The sequence below is a fragment of the Notolepis coatsorum genome (genome assembly GCF_963971535.1).
Source record: "Notolepis coatsorum genome assembly, chromosome: 15".
In the NCBI taxonomy this organism is placed as follows: Eukaryota; Metazoa; Chordata; class Actinopteri; order Aulopiformes; family Paralepididae; genus Notolepis; species Notolepis coatsorum.
Window position 1 is genome coordinate 95174224 of NC_140179.1, and position 23695 is coordinate 95197918.

A 23695-nucleotide genomic window follows, 5' to 3' on the forward strand; every position below is an offset into this window, starting at 1 on the left:
CGGCATGCTTTCCATTACCCTGTCTAATAACCCCCCCACTGGACTACACTACTGTGAGTCTATCCCCTTATAAGAAGGACATGACAGAAATATCTGCAATTGTTTACATCACATGAACTTTATGTATAAAAACAACACACGCACACAAAAGAGCTTTTTATATTCAGTCCTGGGTACAAAAAGACAATGTTGCAACCAGTTGGACGCCATGTCATTCACGCATGTGTGATTGAACAATGGGGAGCCAGTGAGTCCGTTTTGGACATTCCCTATTGTAAGCCGGCCTTCGGCGTCTGGCAAAAAATATATAATCCAAGTTAAAATCCCACATAAGTTTTTCCTCCAAGATTTTTCTTGCATTGAAAAAATCGAGGAAATAATGTCTAGAATGGTCCTTTGATCCTTTTGAGGAGCCTGCATGAAATCTTGTGTCAATCCAACCGTAGCACCACATGGAAGTCTGTGGAACATGTGGGACAAGTAACCACCAGGCTTATGTCAAGGATGTGATCAGGTGGACAACAGAAAAATGCAGGAGAATGGGAATGTCCAAAACTTGAGATCCTGAAAGAAAGTAGTTAAAATCCCCTCGACGACTGTGTGTGTGTGTGTGTGTGTGTGTGTGTGTGTGTGTGTGTGTTGGGTCCCTGCTGTGTCTCTCTCAGTGGTCCTTGTGTTCTCCGTCCTCCTCCAGTTTGCGTATTTCGCTCTTCAGATGGTTGATGTTCTCCCTGCTGGCCTTCAGCTTGTCTTTGAGCTCTGTGATCTCCTGACTGGTCCTCTTCTTGGCAGCCTCTACTTTCTCCCGCGTCCTCAGCTCCAGTTCCCCAACTACACACACACAAAAAACACAAATTAGTGTGTGATTAATCTGAGAAACTCTCAGAGGAGTGAAGCCTAAGCTCAGAATAGTCATTCTTATATATTGACTCATTGAGCTAACTTCTAGTGAATTAAATACCGACATTAAAATCACGGGAACCCCCTGGAACCCCTTCAAGCACCCCTGCGGGTCCCTGGACACCCACACTGCTCCAATGTATTCAACTGTCTGTTTATTTCCGGTAGCTGATCTTAGGGACAAACATGCTGCTCACTATTGTGGATATTACCGAGCCGAATGAATAATGCATATATAAGCACAAAACTCATTATTATGGCTATAATATATAAGTCATATTTGTAAAGAAATTGAAATTGAAGTGTCAAAAGCTCATCATAGGAAGTTGAAATACTTGTCTCGTCTCAAGGCGAGTAACATTCCTGAAACGTTGCAGTGAATGCTCACCCACAGGCCAGCAGGACCACTTATGTGCACAACCCGTCAAAAAAGCGGTGGACATGCCTGGTAATAAGGGGTACGCAGGGTTCCCACAGACATTGCAAAATGAAATTCAAGGACTTTTAAGTACTTTTCCAAGCACTATTTTTCATTTTAAAGGATGTCACTCGAAGGATACAATTCACTTTTAAATGCTGTTTTTTTTAAGCATCTTCTTGGCCTGCTTGCCAGTTAGAGCAAGTTAGAGCATCACACGCGAAGAAATGAGGAAAAGCAGTTGGAGCGTGCGAGACAGCAACTCGTCATATTTTATTAAAACGGAACAAAAAGAAAAATATTTCTTGATTCAGAACAAGGAATTTCAGGCCTCCCCTACATGTATCTGACCATTCCTTCATATCCTTCTCACTAACTCTCATGCTTAACCGAAAGTTCTTCACCCCAACTCAAACCGTCTCACTCAGACGCAACCTGCCCTCCCTATCCCCCTCCACCCTCTCCTCTGACATACTATCCGCTCTACCTTTGAGTGACACCTTCACTGCTCTCCCCACAGAGATGGCAACCTCCACCCTCCTCTCAGCCCTTACAACCTCCTTCGACAAGCTCTGTCCCCTCGTTGAGAAACCTGCCCGCCGTTCCCCACCCAGTCCATGGCTGACGGATCCAGTGAGAGGACAAAGACGGTCCTGAGAGCAGCTGAGAGGAAGTATAGAAAGTCACACCTCACTGCTGACATCGACACATATCACAACCTCGTTAACATTCTCCAAAACCATTACTAATGCCAAAGCTTCTTTCTTTCACCATAGGATCGAGGCCTCTGCCAAGAATCTTCGCAAATTGCATGCTACCATGTCCTCCCTCCTCACTCCCCCCCCCACCCCCTCCTCCCTCATCTTTTTCTGCCGAAGACTTTGCGATCTTCTTTGAGGAAAAAGTGGAGAACATCCGCAGCTCCTTCTCCCAACCCCCACCCATTCCAAACACTGAATCGAGAACCTCATCCTTCACTCTGTCATCTTTCTCTCCCATTACAGAAGCCGAGACCCTGACACTGGTAACGTCGAACATGCCAGCTGGACCAGCTACTCTCCCCACTCCTCCAGACCATAGCACCGGACATCCTCCCATTCCTAACTGCAACCATCAACTCCTCACTCAACTCGGGGGTCGTCCCCACCTCCCTAAAACAAGCCAGAGTCACGCCCCTCATAAAAAAACCAACCCTGAACCCCACCGTCATAGGCAACTATCGTCCCGTCTCTCCTTCCTTTCTAAAACACTTGAACGTGATGTATCCAACCAACTTACTGCTTATCTCTTACAGAATGACCTCCTAGACCCTAATCAGTCTGGCTTCCGGAATGGCCACTCCACAGAAACGGCCCTCATTGCGGTCACAGAGGCACTTCACTTAGAAAAAGCGAAAGGCCTCTCCTCTGTCCTGATTCTCCTAGATCTATCTGCAGCCTTCGACAGTCAACCATCAGATCCTCCTCGCGGCCCTCGCAGGAATGGGAGTGGCTGGATCTGCACTGACATGGCTGACATCATACCTCAATGACCGCTCCTACCAAGTGTCATGGAGAGGGACTCTGTCGGCCACCCACCCCCTGCAGACGGGTGTCCCCCAGGGCTCGGTCCTAGGACCCCTTCTCTTCTCCCTCTACACTAAATCACTGGGTAACATTATCACGTCTCATGGCTTCTCATATCATTGTTATGCCGATGATACTCAACTCTTCCTCTCCTTCCCTCCCTCCACGTCTCTGAGCGGATCTCGGCCTGTCTGTCCGACATCTCCGCCTGGATGATGACCAACCACCTCAAACTGAACCTAAGCAAAACAGAATTGCTCCACCTGCCGGCCAAATCCTCCCCCCTGACCGACCTCTCCATCACAGTCGAGAATGAAGCTGTGACCGCATCCCCGACCGCCAAGAACCTTGGTGTTGTCCTCGACGACCAGTTGAACTTCTCTGCTCACATCACAGCGACAACCAGAACCTGCAGATTCCTCCTGAGCAACGTCAGAAGGATCCGCCCCTTCCTGACAAAAGAAGCCACCCAACTCCTCGTCCAATCAACAGTCATCTCCCGCCTCGACTACTGCAACGCACTGCTAGCTGACCTCCCGGCCACTGCCACCAAGCCTCTTCAACTCATTCAAAACGCAGCGGCCCGCCTGATCTCAAACCTACCGAAGTCGGCCCATGTCACCCCACTTCTTAGGGACCTGCACTGGCTCCCCATTGCTGCATGTATCCGCTTCAAGGCCCTCGACCTAGCATACCGTGCGGCAAAGGGAACCGCTCCCGCCTACCTCCGGTCAATGGTCTCTAACTACACACCCTCAAGACCCCTACGCTCTGCACAGGGGAGGAAACTAACTTTTTGGCTTACCAGCCAACTGGCGAGTATCTGATTTTTTTTACCAGCCAAACAGATTTTTTACCAGACAAAAAAAATCGCTAATTGTGATAATTACTTCTTTGTATGTCAAGCCGCGTCAATGTTGTGTATGCATCTGGGTAGGCACACTGTGCCTTTAAGACAGCACGGTGGTCTTACGACAGTGCTGTGAAGTACCGTCAAGTGTTGTGGTAACGTCAGTTGGGTTGGTGTGCTGTTGACGTTGTGCACAGTGCACTGGTTGAGCTAGCCCCTTTCGTGACTGCGATCTGCAAGCCAGGGGCTTTTGAGCATGAAATAAAATGTCTAACCTTACGTCGTAGTCCGGTGCTTTTTTGGAAACATTATAGTCATAACAGATATACACCTAGCTGGCTGCTTTGAGCACACGGGGCTAACGTTAGCTATATCTAAAACGCTAACTAGAAGCTAACCACTGTATACAGTTCCAGTAGACAACATTACACCTCTGTGATTTAAATGTGTCCTTAGTAACTTATACTCGATGGTTGTACTAGGGTTGGATGCAGTTCCCCGTTGGTCAGTCTGTCTGTTTTACATATTCTGCTGTGTTTAACGTTATCTGTTTGCGAGTGCTCCTGATGGCTAGCCTAGTAGTACCGCGGGACTTTTATTATTATATGTCCGCGGGTTGGCCAGTACTGCGCAAACGTTTATTAAACATTATATGTCCGCGGGTGGTCTTGTGCAGTGCTCTCGTGGCACCGTTTGCCTGTGCAGTGATTGCAGAATGTTTAATTTTTTTGTATACTCGCCAGACTGGCGAGTGGTCTTCATGAATCACTCGCCAAACGTAAAAAATACTCGCATTTGGCGAGTAAAGTGGCCTAATTTCCTCCCCTGGCTCTGCATCTTCTGGCTGCCTCAGACCTACTCCTATCCAAGCTCCGGGAGGGTCATCAAAGAGAAGCCGCCTATTCTCAGTCCTTGCCCCACAATGGTGGAATGAACTACCCACCCCAGTTAGGACAGCCGAATCCCGTCCAATCTTTCGCCGTCGACTAATGACGCACTTCTTCAACCATTATCTGAAATAATGAAAAAAAATATATATAATCTAACCCTAACTAACCTTACTGTCATGCACTTGTCCTAATAAACTAACCTACACTGTAACACGCAACACTTTGATGAACATTGTTACTCAGCTGATAGAGTTGTGCCTTCCTGATGACCTGTCGTACAGAACTTGTAAGTCGCTTTGGATAAAAGCGTCAGCTAAATGACTAAATGTAAATGTATGTTCCCAGGATCAGTTGATTAAAAATTAGAAGTTGTCAGTGAAGAGAGAATATGAGTGTGTGTGTGTGTGTGTGTGTGTGTGTGTGTGTGTGTTACATACACTCTGTTTCATGTTTGTAAGCTCCCAGGGTCAGCTGTCTGGATGTCGTCAGCAGCTGCTGCATCATGGCTGTAGGATCCTGAAAGATCTGAGAAGGACAAACACAGCAGTCAGTGCATCTCTCTTGGCAGTGTTTGCGGGTGGGGGTTTGGGGTATGAGTCCTGGTCGTTGGGGTACGAGTCCTGGTCGTTGCAATAGTGATTCCTACTGTTCAGCGGGGAGGGGGTCTGGGGGAGACAGTGTGAACTAGGGCTGCAACTAACGATTATTTTGGTAATCGACTAATCTGTCGATTATTTTTTCAATTAGTCGACTAATCTAACGATTATTTTTGTCATTCGATTAGTCGACTAATCTAACGATTATTTTTGTCACACCCTCAATCTCTGCTTCCTGTGGGCATGGCTCCTTCTCCAATGCTTCTCCTCACATGCTCAAGTCTGCACACCTGTGAATGTCACCCTGTTGTCCAGTCCCTCTGCCTTAACAGTTAACTTAACATAACATGATGATCCCATAGCAAATTAAAATAATGACTCATGAAACATTTGAATTTGGATCTTAAGCAACTTTAAATCAAAATGTATTTGAACAATACAGCAATCTCAATAACAAGATAAATAAATTAAATAATACAAATTAAAGTGGAAGTGTTTAAATAACAAACAAAAAAATATAGCAGACTTAACATCCCAGGGAACTAATGGGATAACTGGGGATGTTGTTTGCTCCTGACAAGAGTCTCAAAGTCTGGGTGATGGTAGACAAAGCAACTCTGAGGTCATGCTCAATGTCCAATCTGTTCCTCTGCTTTGTCTTCAGCTGGACCAGAGCCGAGAAGCCACTTTCACAAAGATAGGTAGTGCAAAAAAAAAATATATATATATATATATATATATATAAATGTAATTTTAATTTATTTTATGACTAATCGACGCAAAAATTCTGCATCGACAAGTTTTTATGATCGACGTTGTCGATTATGTCGACTAATCGTTGCAGCCCTAGTGTGAACCTCTGCACGCTAAGCTCTACCAGCGAAACTCCTAGCTGTCTGTTGAAAAGAAGCGTCTGGCGACTCCATGCGTGTCAGAGGAGGCATGTGGTAGTCTGACCCTCCCCACAATGACCAGGAGGGAATTTGCATAAGGACAAAATTAGGGGAAGGAAGAAAAAGTGCACACTCGTAAAGAATTATGATGATGATGATGATTTCCAAAACTTGATTTTAATTTTCAAAAGATTTTCTATGACCGTAGGAACCCTGGTCTTACCATTTCATCATAAAACTCAGAGACCACAGTCTTCTTGGGCATGGCACTAGAGTCCGACTGGAACAGCTTCAGTAGATGGTACAGTGTCACCTAACACACACAGATGATACAGAAAGACTCAAATGGATTTTTGATCATAGGGTATTTGCACTTGCAGAATATTTAGAGAAAGCTTGGGATAAACGTACGAAAAGAACATATGTGATGTATTCATTTTGGCCTCTGATGGTGTGCATGGTGTAGTTTACAAACCTTGGGAAGTGAATGTTATATTCAATTATTGTTTTTGGTGTCTTATAATCCCCTAAGAGATGGGTCGTCAGACATGACACAAATTAAATGTCATTCATTCACAGATGAAATGTCACTATACACTTGTAGATCAGTATCTAATCTAGAGGACTCACTGATATGGAGTACCAATACATTGTTGGTATTGGCAGATACCTTCAATATCTTTTATGCCTATTGAAGGAAATCTATGTTTTTCAATGTGTATATAATGTATATATATCGGTGGGTGACAGCATCTACTCAGACGGATCTATAGATCTTAAAAGTAGCTGGCAGTCAGAGAGTGTGTTGCAGCAGACTAACAGCAGCAGATGAGATTCGGGCTGTGCTGTTTAACATCAACAGCTGATAGCCACAGCATCAAGGTCATTGTCTACAGCAGCGCTGGGCAGTCGTCACATAGCAGTGTAACCACAGAGGTGCCATTGCTATAGTGATTTGGGTCAAAGAGCCAGGGTGTGTCACGTAGTAGCGGTTACTAGGGGCGGTCAGCCGTTGCTAAGGACTATAGTTTGTAGCTGTGAGTTTCTTGCAGTGTAAGTTAGACTGAGATACGACGCACAGAGGAGAAGAAGCGTTGATCAGAGACTTTGAAACGATTCCCCCCCCCCCCCCCCCTCGCGGGGAGGGGTGGAGGGGAGGAATGAAGTGCCACGACATCGGGGAAGGCTTTTGGATGACAGCTAGGCCGCAACGACCACCGAGCAGGGTAACAGGAGAGATCATTAGAATAATAATTTAGTTTCTTCAAAGACTTTTCAAGGACAATACAGAACCGTTTTCCATCTGGTACAGAGGCTCTGTTTATAGAATAAACAACGTTTTCCAAGAAAGGTACCATCGTCTGGAGTGTCAAATTCTTATGATTACGGATTGCATTAAAGGGGGATGACATCGATGTACAGCCAGTATAAGAAGGTCGACTTCGGAGAGTGAGATAAACACAACGCAGAAACTACACGAACACAGATAAAGAGGTGATACTGGCTGATTCTGGTCGAAATCTATCACTATAAATTGACAGATGCTGAAAATGTGTGATGTCCACCAACAGCCAGCTGTGTGTGTAAAGTTGCAGCACTTACAGGCCTCTCGTTGGGGTCGATGAAGAAGATCTTGATGATGATCTCAAACTCTCCCCAGCCCGTCTCTGTTATCTCGTAGGGAGGCTTTGTAACCACTGGGAGAGAGAGATACAGAGATGAATAGATGGGGAGACAGAAAGAGAGAGAGATACAGAGAGGGGGAGGGGGAATGGGAGACTTTAGAATTGAAATATTGGACTGGAGGACAATTAATTTAATTTTGCCATTTGATGGACACACCGACTGTCAAATCAGGTGGAAATGCAGGTGTCGTACTCGTAGCAGCATTGGGGAGGGGAGGTACAGGCAGGAAAAAGATGCCAATACAAATCATAATAATATAATAAACAAATAACATAAATGGGTGCTGGCCATACCTGTCTCCCCTCTTTTTTTGGTACTATTATTAGTTGTTGTCTTGTCTAACTTTTCATGCTACCAGGTCTCCCTTGCAAAAGAGATCCTTGATCCCAATAGGATTTCTTTCTACCTGGTTAAATAAAAGTTAGTGAGCAACATGTACACTCAAACCACACACACAGATCAAGTCTAAACCACCCTCACACACACACATTAAATTGCCTTCTTCTTATTGAACATTATTTGTATGTGGTTGAGTCAACATGGTTTTCATTTCAAAAGCAGTTCCACACTATGTGAAAATCCGCCTAAAATATATACCTAGGTAAATGGAATATTGATCCACTTCTACAAGGGCTATTTGCATATTCTTGGTATCTAGGTACATCTATGGACCTCAGGGAATGTATTCACAGTGTCAGAAATATTGTGTCTATTACTAGGCTTGCTTAAATTGTGATGAAACAAAGGAGAATATGAATTATTTTTCTTTGCATCTTTGACAGTGAATAACACCATGATAATAATGACCAAACTTAAAAAACTGCCACTGATCTCGTTCAGTACCCTCTTGAGATCGTGTACAAAAAAATCGAAGGAAATTAATAAAGGGAAGATGATTAAACCGAAGGTTCTGTAGATACAGTACTGAATTTTCCCATCCGGACCAATGCAATTTGAAATATTATTATAGAATATAGAATATGATGCTTATACATTACCTTATTATAGCCAATTCGCACATTTATATATATATACATATTATCTTTCAAATGCCCGAGTTCAATTTGGATTTAGTATCACCAGGCGTGCATAAGAACAGATAATGAAATCTACTGTAATCTAGTGTACTTTTTCATTTTCCCCCAGTGCAACCGTTTTGAAACTAATTTCAGATCTAATTGTTCCTACATGCTAACAATAGGGAGGAGAAACTAACTGCGTTTCAATATTTGTCAAAAACTTTACCTTTTGTGGCTTATTATCGCGAATCATAACAGTTATTGATATGATTCATTCAGAAGGCTGAACTTTTAACCCCCACAGTATCTGACAGGAAGTGTAGTTCGGAAAAATTCCAACGCTGGTCGACAGCTATGCATGTCCTCTACAAAATGGCCACAAAAAGGCTACAATTCCCAATGTTCAAAATTTCCATTTCCGTTTCCGTCTTGGAATAGACTCCATAAAATCGAAAACTTAAAACTATCCAACTATCTTTTTTTGTAATCTACTTTTTCTCCCATTTTTCAATTTTTTTCTCCCATCCCAATTTTCGTATCGTCCAATTCTACCCTCCCCTGTCTCGAACGCTGTTAGGCCATGCCTCCCACAAGCCGGCTGCAATGTGGACTAAGCTTTACATCACGTGTCCCCTCCGGTACTCGAGGAAGAAGCGGTCGCATCTTTTCACCTGCACAGCGCAATCTCTCAGCGTCAGGGGTCTGCGTTTGGAGGGCACGCCGCCCCCGTCGCTTCCTGATTCTGCTGTGCAGGCGCACCAACCGACCTGTAGGAGTCGCTGTCCACAACGTCCGATCCCCACCCATCAGCTTCCCACCCCCTAATACTGCCAATTGTATTAGTATGAACGACCAGCCAAGCTGATAGCAATGCGGAGAGCTGGGCTCGAACCCAGCGTCTCCTGCATTGGTGGTGAGTGCCTTCTACATGCTTTTGTGACATGTTAGTGATGTTAATAGTTGTCATTTTTTGGGTCTGTACCGACCCCGTGGGGTGGAACAGGTATACAGCTTTAAAAAATTAAGAAATACATTTACCAAACATACCGATATCGGAAGAAATAATGTCAGTAAGAGATTCATAATGTTTGTATCAGTAAATTGTTGTTTAAATCAGCCAGTCCTACGTGTGGTGTGTGTAACCGGGCTCTACTGACCTCTTAGTGGGTTTCCATAGCTCTCATGTAGCTTGAACTGGATCTTCTTTACATACGCAGACATGTCCTGGAAAAGCAAGTTTATATGAAAAATTAAATCAGAGCGCAATCAGAATTTCTGTCTCAACATCAATATGTGTAACCAGGGATTTCCCTAAACAAAGGTATAGGGGTGCAGCGCCACTATGACAACACGCCAGCACCACCATGTGTTTTATATATATAAATAAATAAATAAATAAATAATAATAATAATAAACTTTGTTTGCAGTGAAAGCTTCGGGCCAGCTTAGAAACGCATCACTGTCTAATACATGATTGCTCAGTCCTCTGTTCCACTGTGTGTCTGTATGCGTGCATGCGTTTTCGTGTTCAACGTTAAACTATTCTGCAACCTTATACATTTGACTTAAATAACTTATTTGTATCTTACCCTTGTGTTTGCTATTTCATTTGAAATTGAAAACTTTCTTTATTGAAAACTTCTCTTTATTTTCTTTATTGCCTCCTGGACAGGGGGGGGCACAACCCCCCTTCGGACCACCCGCTAGTAGGGACTCAGCACCATCTTATTTGAAAATCCTGGGGAAAGCCCTGGTAACTATGAGAATGAGAAATGATAAGAAAGACATGCACCTCCATCCGACTGCCCAATAGGATGGGCGCTGGATCAAAAAAAAGACCATGCAGAGTTGAACAGAGAGATCTTCTGCACACTAACTAAATAGCTCCCATTTAAAAGGGTTTTTATTTTCTGCTGTGATGTTTCGAAACATAAGACCGAGGACCGAGGAAGAGCCTTGTGCTCAAAACGTCACAGCAGAGGCGGATCTCTCTGTTCAACTCTTAAAAAGGAACACACCAAGATTATGGAAAATGCGCTTGCCATCTTTTCCAGAGACAGACAAGAAGATAGATACCAATTTCCTCTCTGTGCATTCAGCACCAGAATGCTATCCGGCTGCAAGCTAGCCTAGTTTAGCACAAATGAATGGAAGCGGATAGGGACCAGCTAGCCTAGCTCTTGGACAAAAACACCTAATTCGGGTAATCCTGTTGAAGGATAAATGCGGCCCTACCTCGTTTCTGTATGGTTTGACATAGACGGACCACTGATGCGTGTGTCCATCCTCCTCTCTCTTCTTTCCAAAGTAGCGGGCCACGTTCCCAAAGACAATAGGCTTCACAATCGTCACACCCTGCGGGTCACACAGAGAGAATGCATTTTGGACATCAGAATCAGATGACCACAGCCGTCCTCCACTAAAGAAATTCTTAGCCGACTAATAAGACATTGAATTTGTTGACTAATCCAATTAGGCCAGTTGATTCTAATCAACAACAAAAAAAAATGATTGCGTTATACGCAGGATCACTTTAAATCTAGTGCTTATACCGGAGATGTCGTTACATAATTTTTCATGAAACAACTCCTTCATCGTGGAGAAAAACAGCATAAAAAGCCACTAATCTACAAAGTCTTGGTCGTCTACGACCAAATCAACCAATGATTCATCGACTAGGAGGGGGCCCAAATAAATATGTAATTTGACAAATACAAGGCTGGCTGTAATGTGGAAAGGTTGCTGGTGGTAGATTCCAGCTGCTAACTAACTGATGACTGGCTAGAGTGCCAACCATCAGGGCCATGCTGAATGAAAACTTTATTTAACAGATTGCAGAATGGGTACAATACAGTACGGCTCAGTTAAGGGGATGCAGACCAGAGAAATACATTTGTCTTGTTTACTCATGATCTAGCCCCTTTCGTGACTGTGATGCACGGAGTGAATCCACAGTCACTTGCTCCTCAATAGGAAACCAACCTAGATTTACCCTGAAGGACTGGTTCTGGCCGAACCGTTCGTTAAACAAGAATCACAGAGAAGTTTCAAAGGTACTCACAGTTGCACGAGGGTTTCGGACATAGATACGGGATGGTTTGAACGCTCGGCGTTGCTAATAAACATTTTAAATCTTTTTTATAAACTGCTCAACACTGCTCAAAACGGCATTATTTCCGTATTTGGCTGCCTGGTGCGCCTGCGCTGTGATCACAGCGCATGCGCATCATGCACCCAACGCCAGAAATAATGCAGTGTTGACCAGTTTATACAAATTATTTAAAATGTTTATTAGCAACGCCGAGCTTTCAAACCATCCCGTATTTTTATCTGAAACCCTGGTGCAACTGTGAGTACATTTGAAATGTCTCTGTGATACTTGTATAACGAACGGTTCGGCCAGAACCAGTCCTTCAGGGTAAATCTAGTTGGTTTCCTATTGAGGAGCAAGTGACTGTGGATTCACTCGGTGCATCACAGTCACGAAAGGGGCTAGTTTACATCAGGGTCCCCCATTTTCAATTCACGTTTGCTCTTGAGCAAGGGACTGAGCTCCAAACTGGTCATGTGCCAGACCGTGTGTGGGTTTGTCTACAAGGAACAAGGTTATGCCAACAGAAAACAATATCAGCAGTGTGCCACAAAAATAATAGTCGGAAAATTAACGTTACTGCACCTTCACTCGCCCACCGGAATCTGGACCAAATTCAGCCATCCTCTTGAACATAGTACAGTACGTAGAATGTGAGGTAAATCCAGTAGCTATCTCAAACGGACTGTTGTTGTGTCATTTGTCTAGTTTCAGTGTCTATTAGACGTGCCATTGAAGCATCAAAACATTAGTTTTACTCGACCAGCGACTCATTTCAAATCGCCGGCCAAACAAGCACCGGAAATGGCCGCTGTGTTACATGTCTGCTGATCCGATGAGAATACACAACAACACAGATACAAATGTTCCGCCGTGGATTGTATTATGCAGACAAACTCAAGCGTCTGAATGAATGAAAACTTTATTTAACAGATTGCAGAATGAGTACAATACAGTACGGCTCAATACACACAATTGTTAAGGGCTTGCAGACCAGAGAAAGACGTTTGTCTTGTTTACATCAGGGTCCCCCATTTTCAATTCATATTGACATTTATGATCGACATACTCAACATACATGACATTTATGGCATAGGGACATACAGGTATTTAGTACTGATACATTTGTGACATATACGGTATTCAAATATACAGTACTGTTACCCATAGATCCTGACAGAGTATATACATATGATTGATTGATTGAAATTGATTGATTGATTGATTGATTGATTGATTGATTGATTGATTGAAACGTTTATTAACAGATTGCAGAATGGGTACAGTACAGTACAGCTCAATACATACAATTGTTAAGAGGATGCAGACCAGAGAAAGACGTTTGTCTTGTTTACATCAGGGTCCCCCATTTTCAATTCATATTGACATTTATGACATACTCAACATACATGACATTTATGGCATAGGGACATACAGGTATTTAGTACTGATACATTTGTGACATATACGGTATTCAAATATACAGTACTGTTACCCATATATCCTGACAGAGTATATACATATGATTGATTGATTGAAATTGAAATTGATTGATTGATTGATTGATTGATTGATTGATTGATTGATTGAAAAGTTTATTAACAGATTGCAGAATGGGTACAGTACAGTACAGCTCAATACATACAATTGTTAAGAGGATGCAGACCTGAGAAAGACTTTCGTCTTGTTTCCATCAGGGTCCCCCATTTTCAATTCATCATATGACACACACGACATACAGATAGACAGTACTGCTACATCTATACATTTATGACATACCAGATTTTCAAATACAGTACTGTTTGTGATACTAAAAAAATCCAGAAAAAGAGTGTATATACATTTGACATAGAAACTGTGCATTGGGGGAGGTTGGGTAGGTGGGGTGGGGCTGTACATTGGAGGTGGGGGGGGGGGGGGCACTGTACATTGGAATACTGACATACATTTGACATAGAAACTGTACATTGGAGGAGGTTGGGTAGGTGGGGTGGGGTTGGGTGGGGCTGTACATTGGAATACTGACAAAGCCATGCTTGGTCTTTATTGTACAACTGGGTTAGGACATTTGTAGGGGCCAGTTTTGAATTGCAGTCTCCCGTAGGTGTTCTTTGAGAGTGTTTTTGAAGGTGGGTAGTGATTCACATTCCTTTACAGCTTTGGGTAGGGCGTTCCACATTGTTGTGGCATAATTGCGAAACGTGTTTAGTCCCTTGTTTGAGCCGAATCTGGGTTTTACATGATTTGTGGAGCTCCCTCTGGTGTTGTGATCGTGGTATTCACTGACCTTTGGGAAGTATTTTGACATGTACATGGGTACCTTGGTCGTGTAGTGTATCTTGTAGACCAGGCCCATTGCAAGTTGCTGTACTCTGTCGTCTACTCTAAGCCATCCTAGGTTGGCAAAGTGTGCAGGGGTGAGGTGGGTTCTAGGAGTCAGGTCAAGCAGTAGTCTGACTAGTTTGTTTTGAGATGTTTGTAATTTGGTTTTTAGTGCCTTTGAGGTGCTTTGGTACCATGAGGTGCAAGCATAGTGGGAGGGATCGAGGGACTGTACATTAGGAGGGGGTGGGTGGGTGGGAGAGATATATACATACAGTGGGGAGAGAATATATACATACGGTGGGGAGGAGACTGTACATTTGGAGGGGGTGGGTGGGTGGGAGAGAAATATACATACGGCGGGGAGAGAATATATACATGCGGTGGGGAGGAGACTGTCTATTAGGAGGGGTGGGGTGGGGGGGGGTTGGACATTTACGGTGGCCAGTTTCGAATTGCAGCCTCCCGTAGTTGCTCTTTAAGAGCGGTTTTGAATGTGGGTAGGGATTCACATTCCTTTACAGCTTTGTGTAGCAACCTGAAAATATGCCTATTATTCAGATGTGCTGACTTGCCTTTTATCTCCCCTTTGTGCACAAAGACATGTTGACTAGTTTCCATTGATATTCTCACGAACAATGACGCGAGCTCCTCCTTCTTCTATCGCTGGAATATGGATTATGAACAGGGTTACTGGACCATATTCATCATCCTTTTCCCTGTGTGACTAGCAGGCGGTACCAGCAGGGGGCGGTGGCAGGCAGAGAGTGTCCGAGAGAGATGGGAAGGAAATAAATGGAGGCGGAAGAGGGGAGACGAGTTCTCTTCTGTTTGGGATGTTGCTGTGAACGGTCGCAGCTGCAACGGGAGGTGCTTTGGAATAGCCCCGTTAAAGAACCCCCAGAGAGCCCCGCCGGAGCGAGCGACGGGTTATCATAGGAGTATCCGTGATAGTGCGTGAGTAAGAGAGACTGAGCCACGGGACTGACGTCCATAGTTGTCGGGTTACAGTAGCAGTGTGACGGTTTAATTAGCGTGAGGCTAACGGCTATATCGACTCCAGTGCAACCCTAGCGCGAGGCGCTGAAGAAGACCGGTGGTATAGTCAACCACGTTGCGCCACAGTATAATCGTGTAGCAGGTGGGCTGTTTGGGACCCAGAGTGTAGCTTCAGTGTGAGTGAGGGCGAGTTTATATATGCGCGCTGTAACTGAGGGGTTACAAAACCCTGACTGTATTAAAGATTGTGATAGATTAAACCACTGCTAGTTATGTACTTTAATTACTGGCCAGACAGTACATCAAATATAGATGGTGAACACCCACAAGAACACGGCATTGACACAGAAATACTATTGGAGGGTAATTTATTATTATTAGGCAACGTTAGGTTACAGAATGAGAATTAGGGTCGCGCTTGTATGGCGAAGAATATACGTAAAGTCAGTCAAGAGCATAAGTCACTAAGAATAGCAGGAATCCTACGATGGGTCTAAGCTGACGCCACCTGTTGTATAGTAGCAATTATATAGGGCAACACCGGTACCAACTGGAGACAATGGGTTCCCTCCGGGGTGTAAGGCCTGGAGGGTAGAGGAATGTTCGGTTACTCCGTCTGATTCAATGGGGAATAAAGAGACTCCAGGTACAGGAGTCGGTGCTTGTACTCCCTTGATCAGCAGCAAAAGCAATAGTTGTAATCCAAGATGCTCGACAGCATTGACGACAGCTAGCCAGCCCCGTCCACGAGGCAGGCCCGAGTGGTAATCCTCACGAGGTTAAATCCCAAACGATAGTGGAAATCAACGGTGCTCTTCTCCGGTAGTCACGTCCCAAATCAATATAATCCAACCAGGAATGGTTCTGCAATCGCCGGCGCCAACGGTTCTCGCCTAGGACGCCTCGGGTGTGGGCGACGTATTTAGGCCACACAGCCTGGATAAGTGCACTAGCTAAAGACACGACGAACCGATGGGTAATGCTACACACGGAAGAACTGTGGCCGCACGATATACAATAAATGATCGACTATTGACTTCACATTAGATTAAGTCGAACTCAACGTTACTTCATTAAACTCTGACACTTTAACATTCTATTCGCACGCGGTTCTCAATGCTCTATTTAGACGCAAGGTTGCTCACTTCACTGCACGTTGACTCGTGGTGAAGGTGGGTAAGGTTTAGGTAAGGTACTGCTGTTTACACCTGCGCCGTATTTATACTTAAGTGAATATCTAGTCCCAACCTCAGTCCTTGTCTCGTATTACTACGCTGACTCTGGGCATGTTCTGACATGCCTGCAGTTGTCTTTGAACTTGCCGTTGGGGGCTTGCGCGTTGGCGCCTGGGGGCGCTGTCCAATAGGAGAGCGAATATTACTCTGGTCTGTACGCAGGTAAAGGGATATTCCGTGTATATATATATAAATAATATACAAAGTATATCAAACGATACATATATCTATTCAGTTTAATCTGGCCCTTCACAACAGCCGCCTCCTAATTAGTCCGCACCTAATTAGTTAAAAGGAAGACAGATTAATAGTCCAGTCAACTGCTCAATGTCTGTTGTGGGGAGTAGGGCAATCTACAAAGTCAGTGGGTCATGATCGTCATCAAGGGAGTCAGGGAGCCTCGGCAACTCTATCAGCCTCGCCACGGGTCGGGTGTAGCGGTGAGGCAGGTCGGCCATCCTGGGTATACTGGGCTGTGCTCGCCACTGGCGACAGTCTGGTCGAGTCCGCTGGAAGCGACGTACTGCTTCTCTTCCGTTCAGTATCCAATAGCGACGTCGGATCTCAGCGAAGACTCTCTCTGCCCCAGCGTGGTGCACATCCTCGTCGTATTTCTTTATGATGAGCTCAGTGACCTTGTGTCGGCTGTTGAGGACTATAGGAAACTTGACGTCATCCGTTAAGTCCGGGGCCCGTCTCAGACGACCACCCACCCTGATGAGGCCATGGGTGTCGCGCTTGGGGGCCAAGTGGAGCAGTCTGCTGTCTGACGGGACTGGCTTTGTTCCCTGCAGGCAGTCTAGCTCGTCGGGGAACAAGTCTCTTTGGGCTCGCTGTAGCAGAAGGAGTTCTGCCTCTTCGTAGTTAGCTGCGTTAATGTCGGTAGTGGGGGGAACCTCAGGGTGGTGCCACAGGAATGTCTTTAACTGCGCACTCTCAAAGGTGAGGCAGTCGTCTATGTTAGGGTCAGTGGGGACTGGGGTGTGCGTCAACCCACAGAACATAGATTTCTTGATCTCTGCCTCCTCTTGACTAGCCTCCCGAGGGGTGGGGTTAGGCCACTCTTCTTCCGGGAGCTTGAGGAACTCAGGACCGTCACTGTAGATATTGTGACGTGTGAGGTCATCTAGGGACATCCCCCGTGTGATGACATCTGCTGGGTTCTGTTTCTTGTCCACGTACCTCCAGCACGCTGATCCCACTAGGTCTTGGATCTCTGTGATTCTGACTCCCACGAAGACCTTGTATCTACAAGAATCGGACTGGATCCATGTGAGTACGGTCATGGAGTCTGACCACAAGATTGTTCTTTGCACCGGGATGGTGAGTTCACGTTGGATTAACGTGGCGAGTTGCGTGCCTACCAGAGCTGCGCAGAGCTCTAGACGCGGGATCGATTGTTGCTTGCGGGGGGCTATCCTTGAGCGAGCCAGGATGAAGGCTGTGTGTATTTCTCCTCCCTCCTCTCGGGCCCGCAAGTAAGCCACCGAGCCGTAGGCCACTTCTGAGGCGTCGCTGAAGACGTGCAGGTCCATCTGGCACGTCTCCAGCCGCACTGTGGGTGGGAAGTAGCTTCGGCGTATGTTCACATTTTGGAGTGAGTTGAGTTCTCTCTCCCACTCTCTCCAGGTGGAAGCGAGGTGGTCGGGTATGGGGTCGTCCCAGCCCTGTTCCTTGTCCCACAGCTCTTGTACAATCATTTTTGCCCGGGTGGTGTAAGGTAGGATACACCCCAGCGGGTCGTATTGCCTTGCGAGTGTTCTGTATACGCTCCGTCTGGTGGTCGGTAGAGGGGTCGACCTTCCCTGCTCCGTGGTCAGGGGTGTGTATTTGTAATGTAGCGAGTCTGTTTTGAAGCGCCAGACTAGGCCTAATGTCATTTCTTGTGCTTCACCTGGGATGGTCGCCATCCAGGTCTCGCTGCTTGCGCTTGCTGCCTTTGTCTCTGGGGAGAGGCTGCGAAGTACTTGAGGGTCACTGCTGGCCCACTGCCGGAGATCAAAGCCGCCTTTGATCAGTGAGGCGCGGAGCTTGAGTAGGAGGGCTTCGGCTTCTTCTGGCGTCGAGACGCTTTGCAGACAGTTGTCCACGTAGAAACTCCTCTCTACACTTTGTCTGACCTCCTCGTCAGCTTCAGGGTCTTCTGTCACATGTTTTTGCAGTGCGAACGTAGCACAGCATGGGCTGCATGTGGTTCCGAAGGGGAGGACCTCCCATTGGTAGATGGATGGTTGCTCATCTTTGATCCTCTCTCTCCATAGGAACCGCAGCAAGGGCTTGTCCTCCTCCACTAGTCGCACCTGCAGGAACATCCCTTTGATGTCGCCGCTGATGGCCACCTTGTCTTGGCGGAAACGTAGTAGTACGCCGAGGAGAGAGGGGCCGAGTGTTGGGCCGGGCAAGAGTTCTTTATTCAGATTCTGTAGTCCGATCTGGTAGCTGCAGTTGAATACAATGCGATCCTTGCCGTTGTGGTGGACCTTGTGGTGGGGCACGTACCATGATTCGATCGTCTGGTCGGCCTCTTGAATGTCAATTTTCTTTATGTGTCCCGCTGTGATCAGCTTGTCGATCTCAGCGCGGTACACAGTGGCTTGAGTGGGGTCTTTGGCTAGACGCCGCTCGGTGTTCAGTAGATATCGCTCTGTCGCTTCTTTTGAGGCGTGGAGGGTGGGCATACCCTCTCGCCTCAAGAGTGGAGTTGCGTATCTCATCACTCCATTGACCTCGACTCTCTTTGTCCTCTGCTCGAGGAGGGTTATGGCATAAGTGTCTTCCTTTGAGCGAACGAGTTTCTTTTCATTCTTAAAGGACATCGCGTCTAATGTCCATAGCCTCTCGACGTGCTGTAAGAGGGTGGTGTCTTCTTCGTTTATCCTTGAGTGGAGGCAGCGAGTGGCTGTCGGTCGGTTGGAAGACCCGGAGAGGGGGCCTTGTAGTGTCCAACCCAGGCGGGTCTCGACCGCTGCTGGACAGCCTCTGGGCCCGATGTGGACCCGGTCCGTTGGGACGATGAGGTGTGCGTGGTCGGATCCTATGAGCAGGGTCGGGGTGGCGTCGTCGATGAGCGGTATAGGTAGTTGACGTAGGTGCACGTATTTTTCCATCAGCTTTGGGATGGAGTAGGTGTACTGTGACAGGCCTATGTCGTGGCTGGTGAAGGCGTTAGTAATGCTATACTGCTTCTCGGGCTGCCCGACCGCTGCTATCGTGAAGGAGACATTTTCACCCTTTATGGTCTTCAGGTCTCTTCTAATGGTACGGATTGTCATTGTTTCTTCGCTCCCCCGCAGACCCAGCCGGGCTACGGCGGATGCGAGGAGGAGAGTCTTTTCTGACCCATCGTCTAGGACGGCGTAAGTGTCCATGACCTTGTCCTCGTAGCTTAATATCACTCGGACCACCTTCAAGAGCACTCGGGAGCTCCCGCTCTTCGCAGGGTCTATGTACATGACGTTCACTCTCGAGCTGCTTGGGGGTACGGGTTTCTTCTTGTTGCTGTCGTGTAGGACCTGGCATATTTGTACGACTCGTCGGGGACGTCGGACATCATAGTCTCCAAACACATGCGTAATTCCGTGTACTGTGCTCTGTCCTTGCGCGTAAAGTCTGGGAACGTCGGTGTGCCAAGGTACGATGCCATGGATGGCTGGCACATTGGTGAACGTAGGGGAAGAGGCCTCCTGGGCGAGTCTCCCCGTACGTGTGGTCGTGGGTTAGTACTTGGTGGGTACCAGAGGCCGGGTCCCCAGGTGCTGTTCCTCGGTGCTGACTGTACGTCAAACTCACCCGTGAGTTGAGTCGGGGGTTTGTAGTGCAGTGACTCGGGGCTGAAGTCGGGGCTGTACTGGGCCTCCTGGTCCAGAGTACGTTGCTGCTGGTGGGCTTGACATTCCTCCTCTTCCTCTTCCTCTTCTAGGTCCTGGAGTCTTCTAGTCAGTCTCTCGGCGACGTAGGCCGGTTCTTCCCGTTGGCTGGGTCTCGTATGGACCGGTCGGGGAGGGGGGTCGGAGACGTAGACAGGTTCCTCCTGTTGGCCGGGTCCCGGGTCGCTTTGTCGGGTAGGGGAAGGTGCCCTAGACCCTTGTCGTGATGATCTCCGGGAGCTCCGTGCGGAGAGAGGGGGTGTCGCCCTGGCAATCAATTGTTCTATCATCTGCGCCTGCAGCCGGTCACGCTCTGCTTCGCGCTGGGCATTGGCGGCGTCGCGCTGTGCATTGGCGCGGTCTCGTTCGATGTTCTCTTCCGTCTGAAGGCGCCTCTCCTCCAGTCTTATGCGGTCGTCCTCACTCCTTTGCTGCGCCTGGAAGCGTTCTCGTTCAGTTGCAGAGTGTTCGCGCTCACTAAGGGCTTGCGCTTGGAGTTGCGCGTGAAGGCGCTCTCGTTCCGCTGCAGAGTGTTCGCGCTCGCTTAATTGTTGCGCCGTTCCGCTGCAGAGTGTTCACGCTCGCTTACTTGTTGCGCCTGGAGGCGCTCTCGTTGTTCGCGCTCGCTCATCTGTTGAGCCTGGAGGCGCTCTCGTTCCATGGCAGAGTGTTCGCGCTCACTTAATTGTTGCGCCCGGAGGCGCTCTCGTTCCACGGCAGAGTGTTCGCGCTCACTAAGGGCTTGCGCTTGGAGTTGCGCGTGGAGGCACTCTCTTTCCGTGGCGGAGTGTTCGCGCTCACTAAGCGTCTTTGCTTGAAGCCGGTCGCGTTCGGTGGAGGCTGTCAGTGTGGCGATCAAGGCTTGCGCCAGTATCTGGTCCGCCTCACTGGGGGATGACACTGACGGAGGTGATCGGGTGCTGACAGGGCTTGTTGGAGATCTGTTCTCCTGGCGCGCTCCGAGGTCTATCTCCTGGGCGCGGTTCTCTTCTCTTGGTTGTGTGTCGGGTTCTATCCCTGGAGCGCTTTCTTTATCCTGGAGCGCTCCGGGGTCTATCCCGGTGACGCTGTCTGGAGGTATAGTCATGTCATGTCCCACCTGGTCCCCCCCGTGAGCTGAGTCAGTTTCGTTTGAACCCACTGGGGTCTCTACTGGCAGGGTCGCCAAGTCGATAGGATTGGACATGCTTAGACTATCCGCTTTATCCGTATTTAACATCTGTTTAGATAAGCTAGGGGGTAGAACGAAAGCGAATTCCTCCAGATATGGAGGTGGCTGACGTTTGCGCTGCAGGCGTTCTAGCTTAGGAGAGCCGCTTGGGGAGTGTTCACCGCTGGCCATGGTTAATATTAATATTATATTAAATATTACACTGATACCATCCGGCTCGAAGGACCAATTGTAACTGAGGGGTTACAAAACCCTGACTGTATTAAAGATTGTGATAGATTAAACCACTGCTAGTTATGTACTTTAATTACTGGCCAGACAGTACATCAAATATAGATGGTGAACACCCACAAGAACACGGCATTGACACAGAAATACTATTGGAGGGTAATTTATTATTATTAGGCAACGTTAGGTTACAGAATGAGAATTAGGGTCGCGCTTGTATGGCGAAGAATATACGTAAAGTCAGTCAAGAGCATAAGTCACTAAGAATAGCAGGAATCCTACGATGGGTCTAAGCTGACGCCACCTGTTGTATAGTAGCAATTATATAGGGCAACACCGGTACCAACTGGAGACAATGGGTTCCCTCCGGGGTGTAAGGCCTGGAGGGTAGAGGAATGTTCGGGTACTCCGTCTGATTCAATGGGGAATAAAGAGACTCCAGGTACAGGAGTCGGTGCTTGTACTCCCTTGATCAGCAGCAAAAGCAATAGTTGTAATCCAAGATGCTCGACAGCATTGACGACAGCTAGCCAGCCCCGTCCACGAGGCAGGCCCGAGTGGTAATCCTCACGAGGTTAAATCCCAAACGATAGTGGAAATCAACGGTGCTCTTCTCCGGTAGTCACGTCCCAAATCAATATAATCCAACCAGGAATGGTTCTGCAATCGCCGGCGCCGATTCTCCTGTGTACATGTCCAACGGTTCTCGCCTAGGACTCCTCGGGTGTGGGCGACGTATTTAGGCCACACAGCCTGGATAAGTACACTAGCTAAAGACACGACGAACCGATGGGTAATGCTACACACGGAAGAACTGTGGCCGCACGATATACAATAAATGATCGACTATTGACTTCACATTAGATTAAGTCGAACTCAACGTTACTTCATTAAACTCTGACACTTTAACATTCTATTCGCACGCGGTTCTCAATGCTCTATTTAGACGCAAGGTTGCTCACTTCACTGCACGTTGACTCGTGGTGAAGGTGGGTAAGGTTTAGGTAAGGTTTAGGTAAGGTACTGCCGTTTACACCTGCGCCGTATTTATACTTAAGTGAATATCTAGTCCCAACCTCAGTCTTTGTCTCGTATTACTACGCAGACTCTGGGCATGTTCTGACATGCCTGCAGTTGTCTTTGAACTTGCCGTTGGGGGCTTGCGCGTTGGCGCCTGGGGGCGCTGTCCAATAGGAGAGTGAATATTACTCTGGTCTGTACGCAGGTAAAGGGATATTCCGTGTATATATATAAATAATATACAAAGTATATCAAACGATACATATATCTATTCAGTTTAATCTGGCCCTTCACAACACGCGCCGTCGACTCTGCACCGGCTGTTTACAACCGTTCTGCACCGGCTGACTTCAGGCCAACACGGGAGATCGTCCCGACCGGCAGAGGTCGCCAACACCCAGCACACGCTCTCAGCTCACTACTGCTCCTGCTCCAGCCCCGCCTGCTAGCACCCGCGACGAGAGCGCTCGACGCCATCTTGCCACCCGGACGGTGGTGGTGCGGCGCGGCCGCCATTTTGGGTTGAGTACAATGGACCTGTCTCAAAACCCTGCCCTCTTTTCTTGATCCTCCAATCACAGCTGTCGCTTACCTCTGACTTCCTCGTACAAACAAAGTTTGTACGAGGAAGTCGGAGGTAAGCGACAACTGTGATTGGAGGATCAAGAAAAGGGGCAGGGTTTGAGACAGGTCTATTGAGCATCAATGCTCCGGATCTATTACACAGTACACAGTGTGGTGCAGCCTGCGGGCGAAGCTAACGTTGCTAACCACAGTTCTAGGGGTACCCCATTAACAATACATGCCGGCATTAGCATAGGACTTGGTTAGGTATTTGTGGGCCCACCTTGTGATTTCTTTTCATTTTCTTTGAGTGTGATAACGTGTTTGTGTTTAATAATATTTTTCCATCTAATTAACCCTTTCCCTGTGGGGAGGTTAGGT

The 23695-nt window shown here is 47.0% G+C and overlaps 1 protein-coding gene across 1 annotated transcript; it reads right to left on the reverse strand.

Annotated features, from left to right (window-relative positions):
- Positions 1–119: 119 nt before the first annotated feature.
- On the reverse strand, positions 120–12708 carry yeats4 (YEATS domain containing 4). Its single transcript, XM_084330586.1, has 7 exons — positions 12495–12708; positions 11054–11173; positions 9975–10041; positions 7715–7809; positions 6336–6425; positions 5061–5148; positions 120–831 (listed from the first exon to the last, which is right to left on the reverse strand). The coding sequence occupies exons 1-7, from the start codon at positions 12543–12545 to the stop codon at positions 662–664; spliced, it is 681 nt and encodes a 226-aa protein (XP_084186712.1). The 5' UTR covers positions 12546–12708; the 3' UTR covers positions 120–661.
- Positions 12709–23695: the final 10987 nt, after the last annotated feature.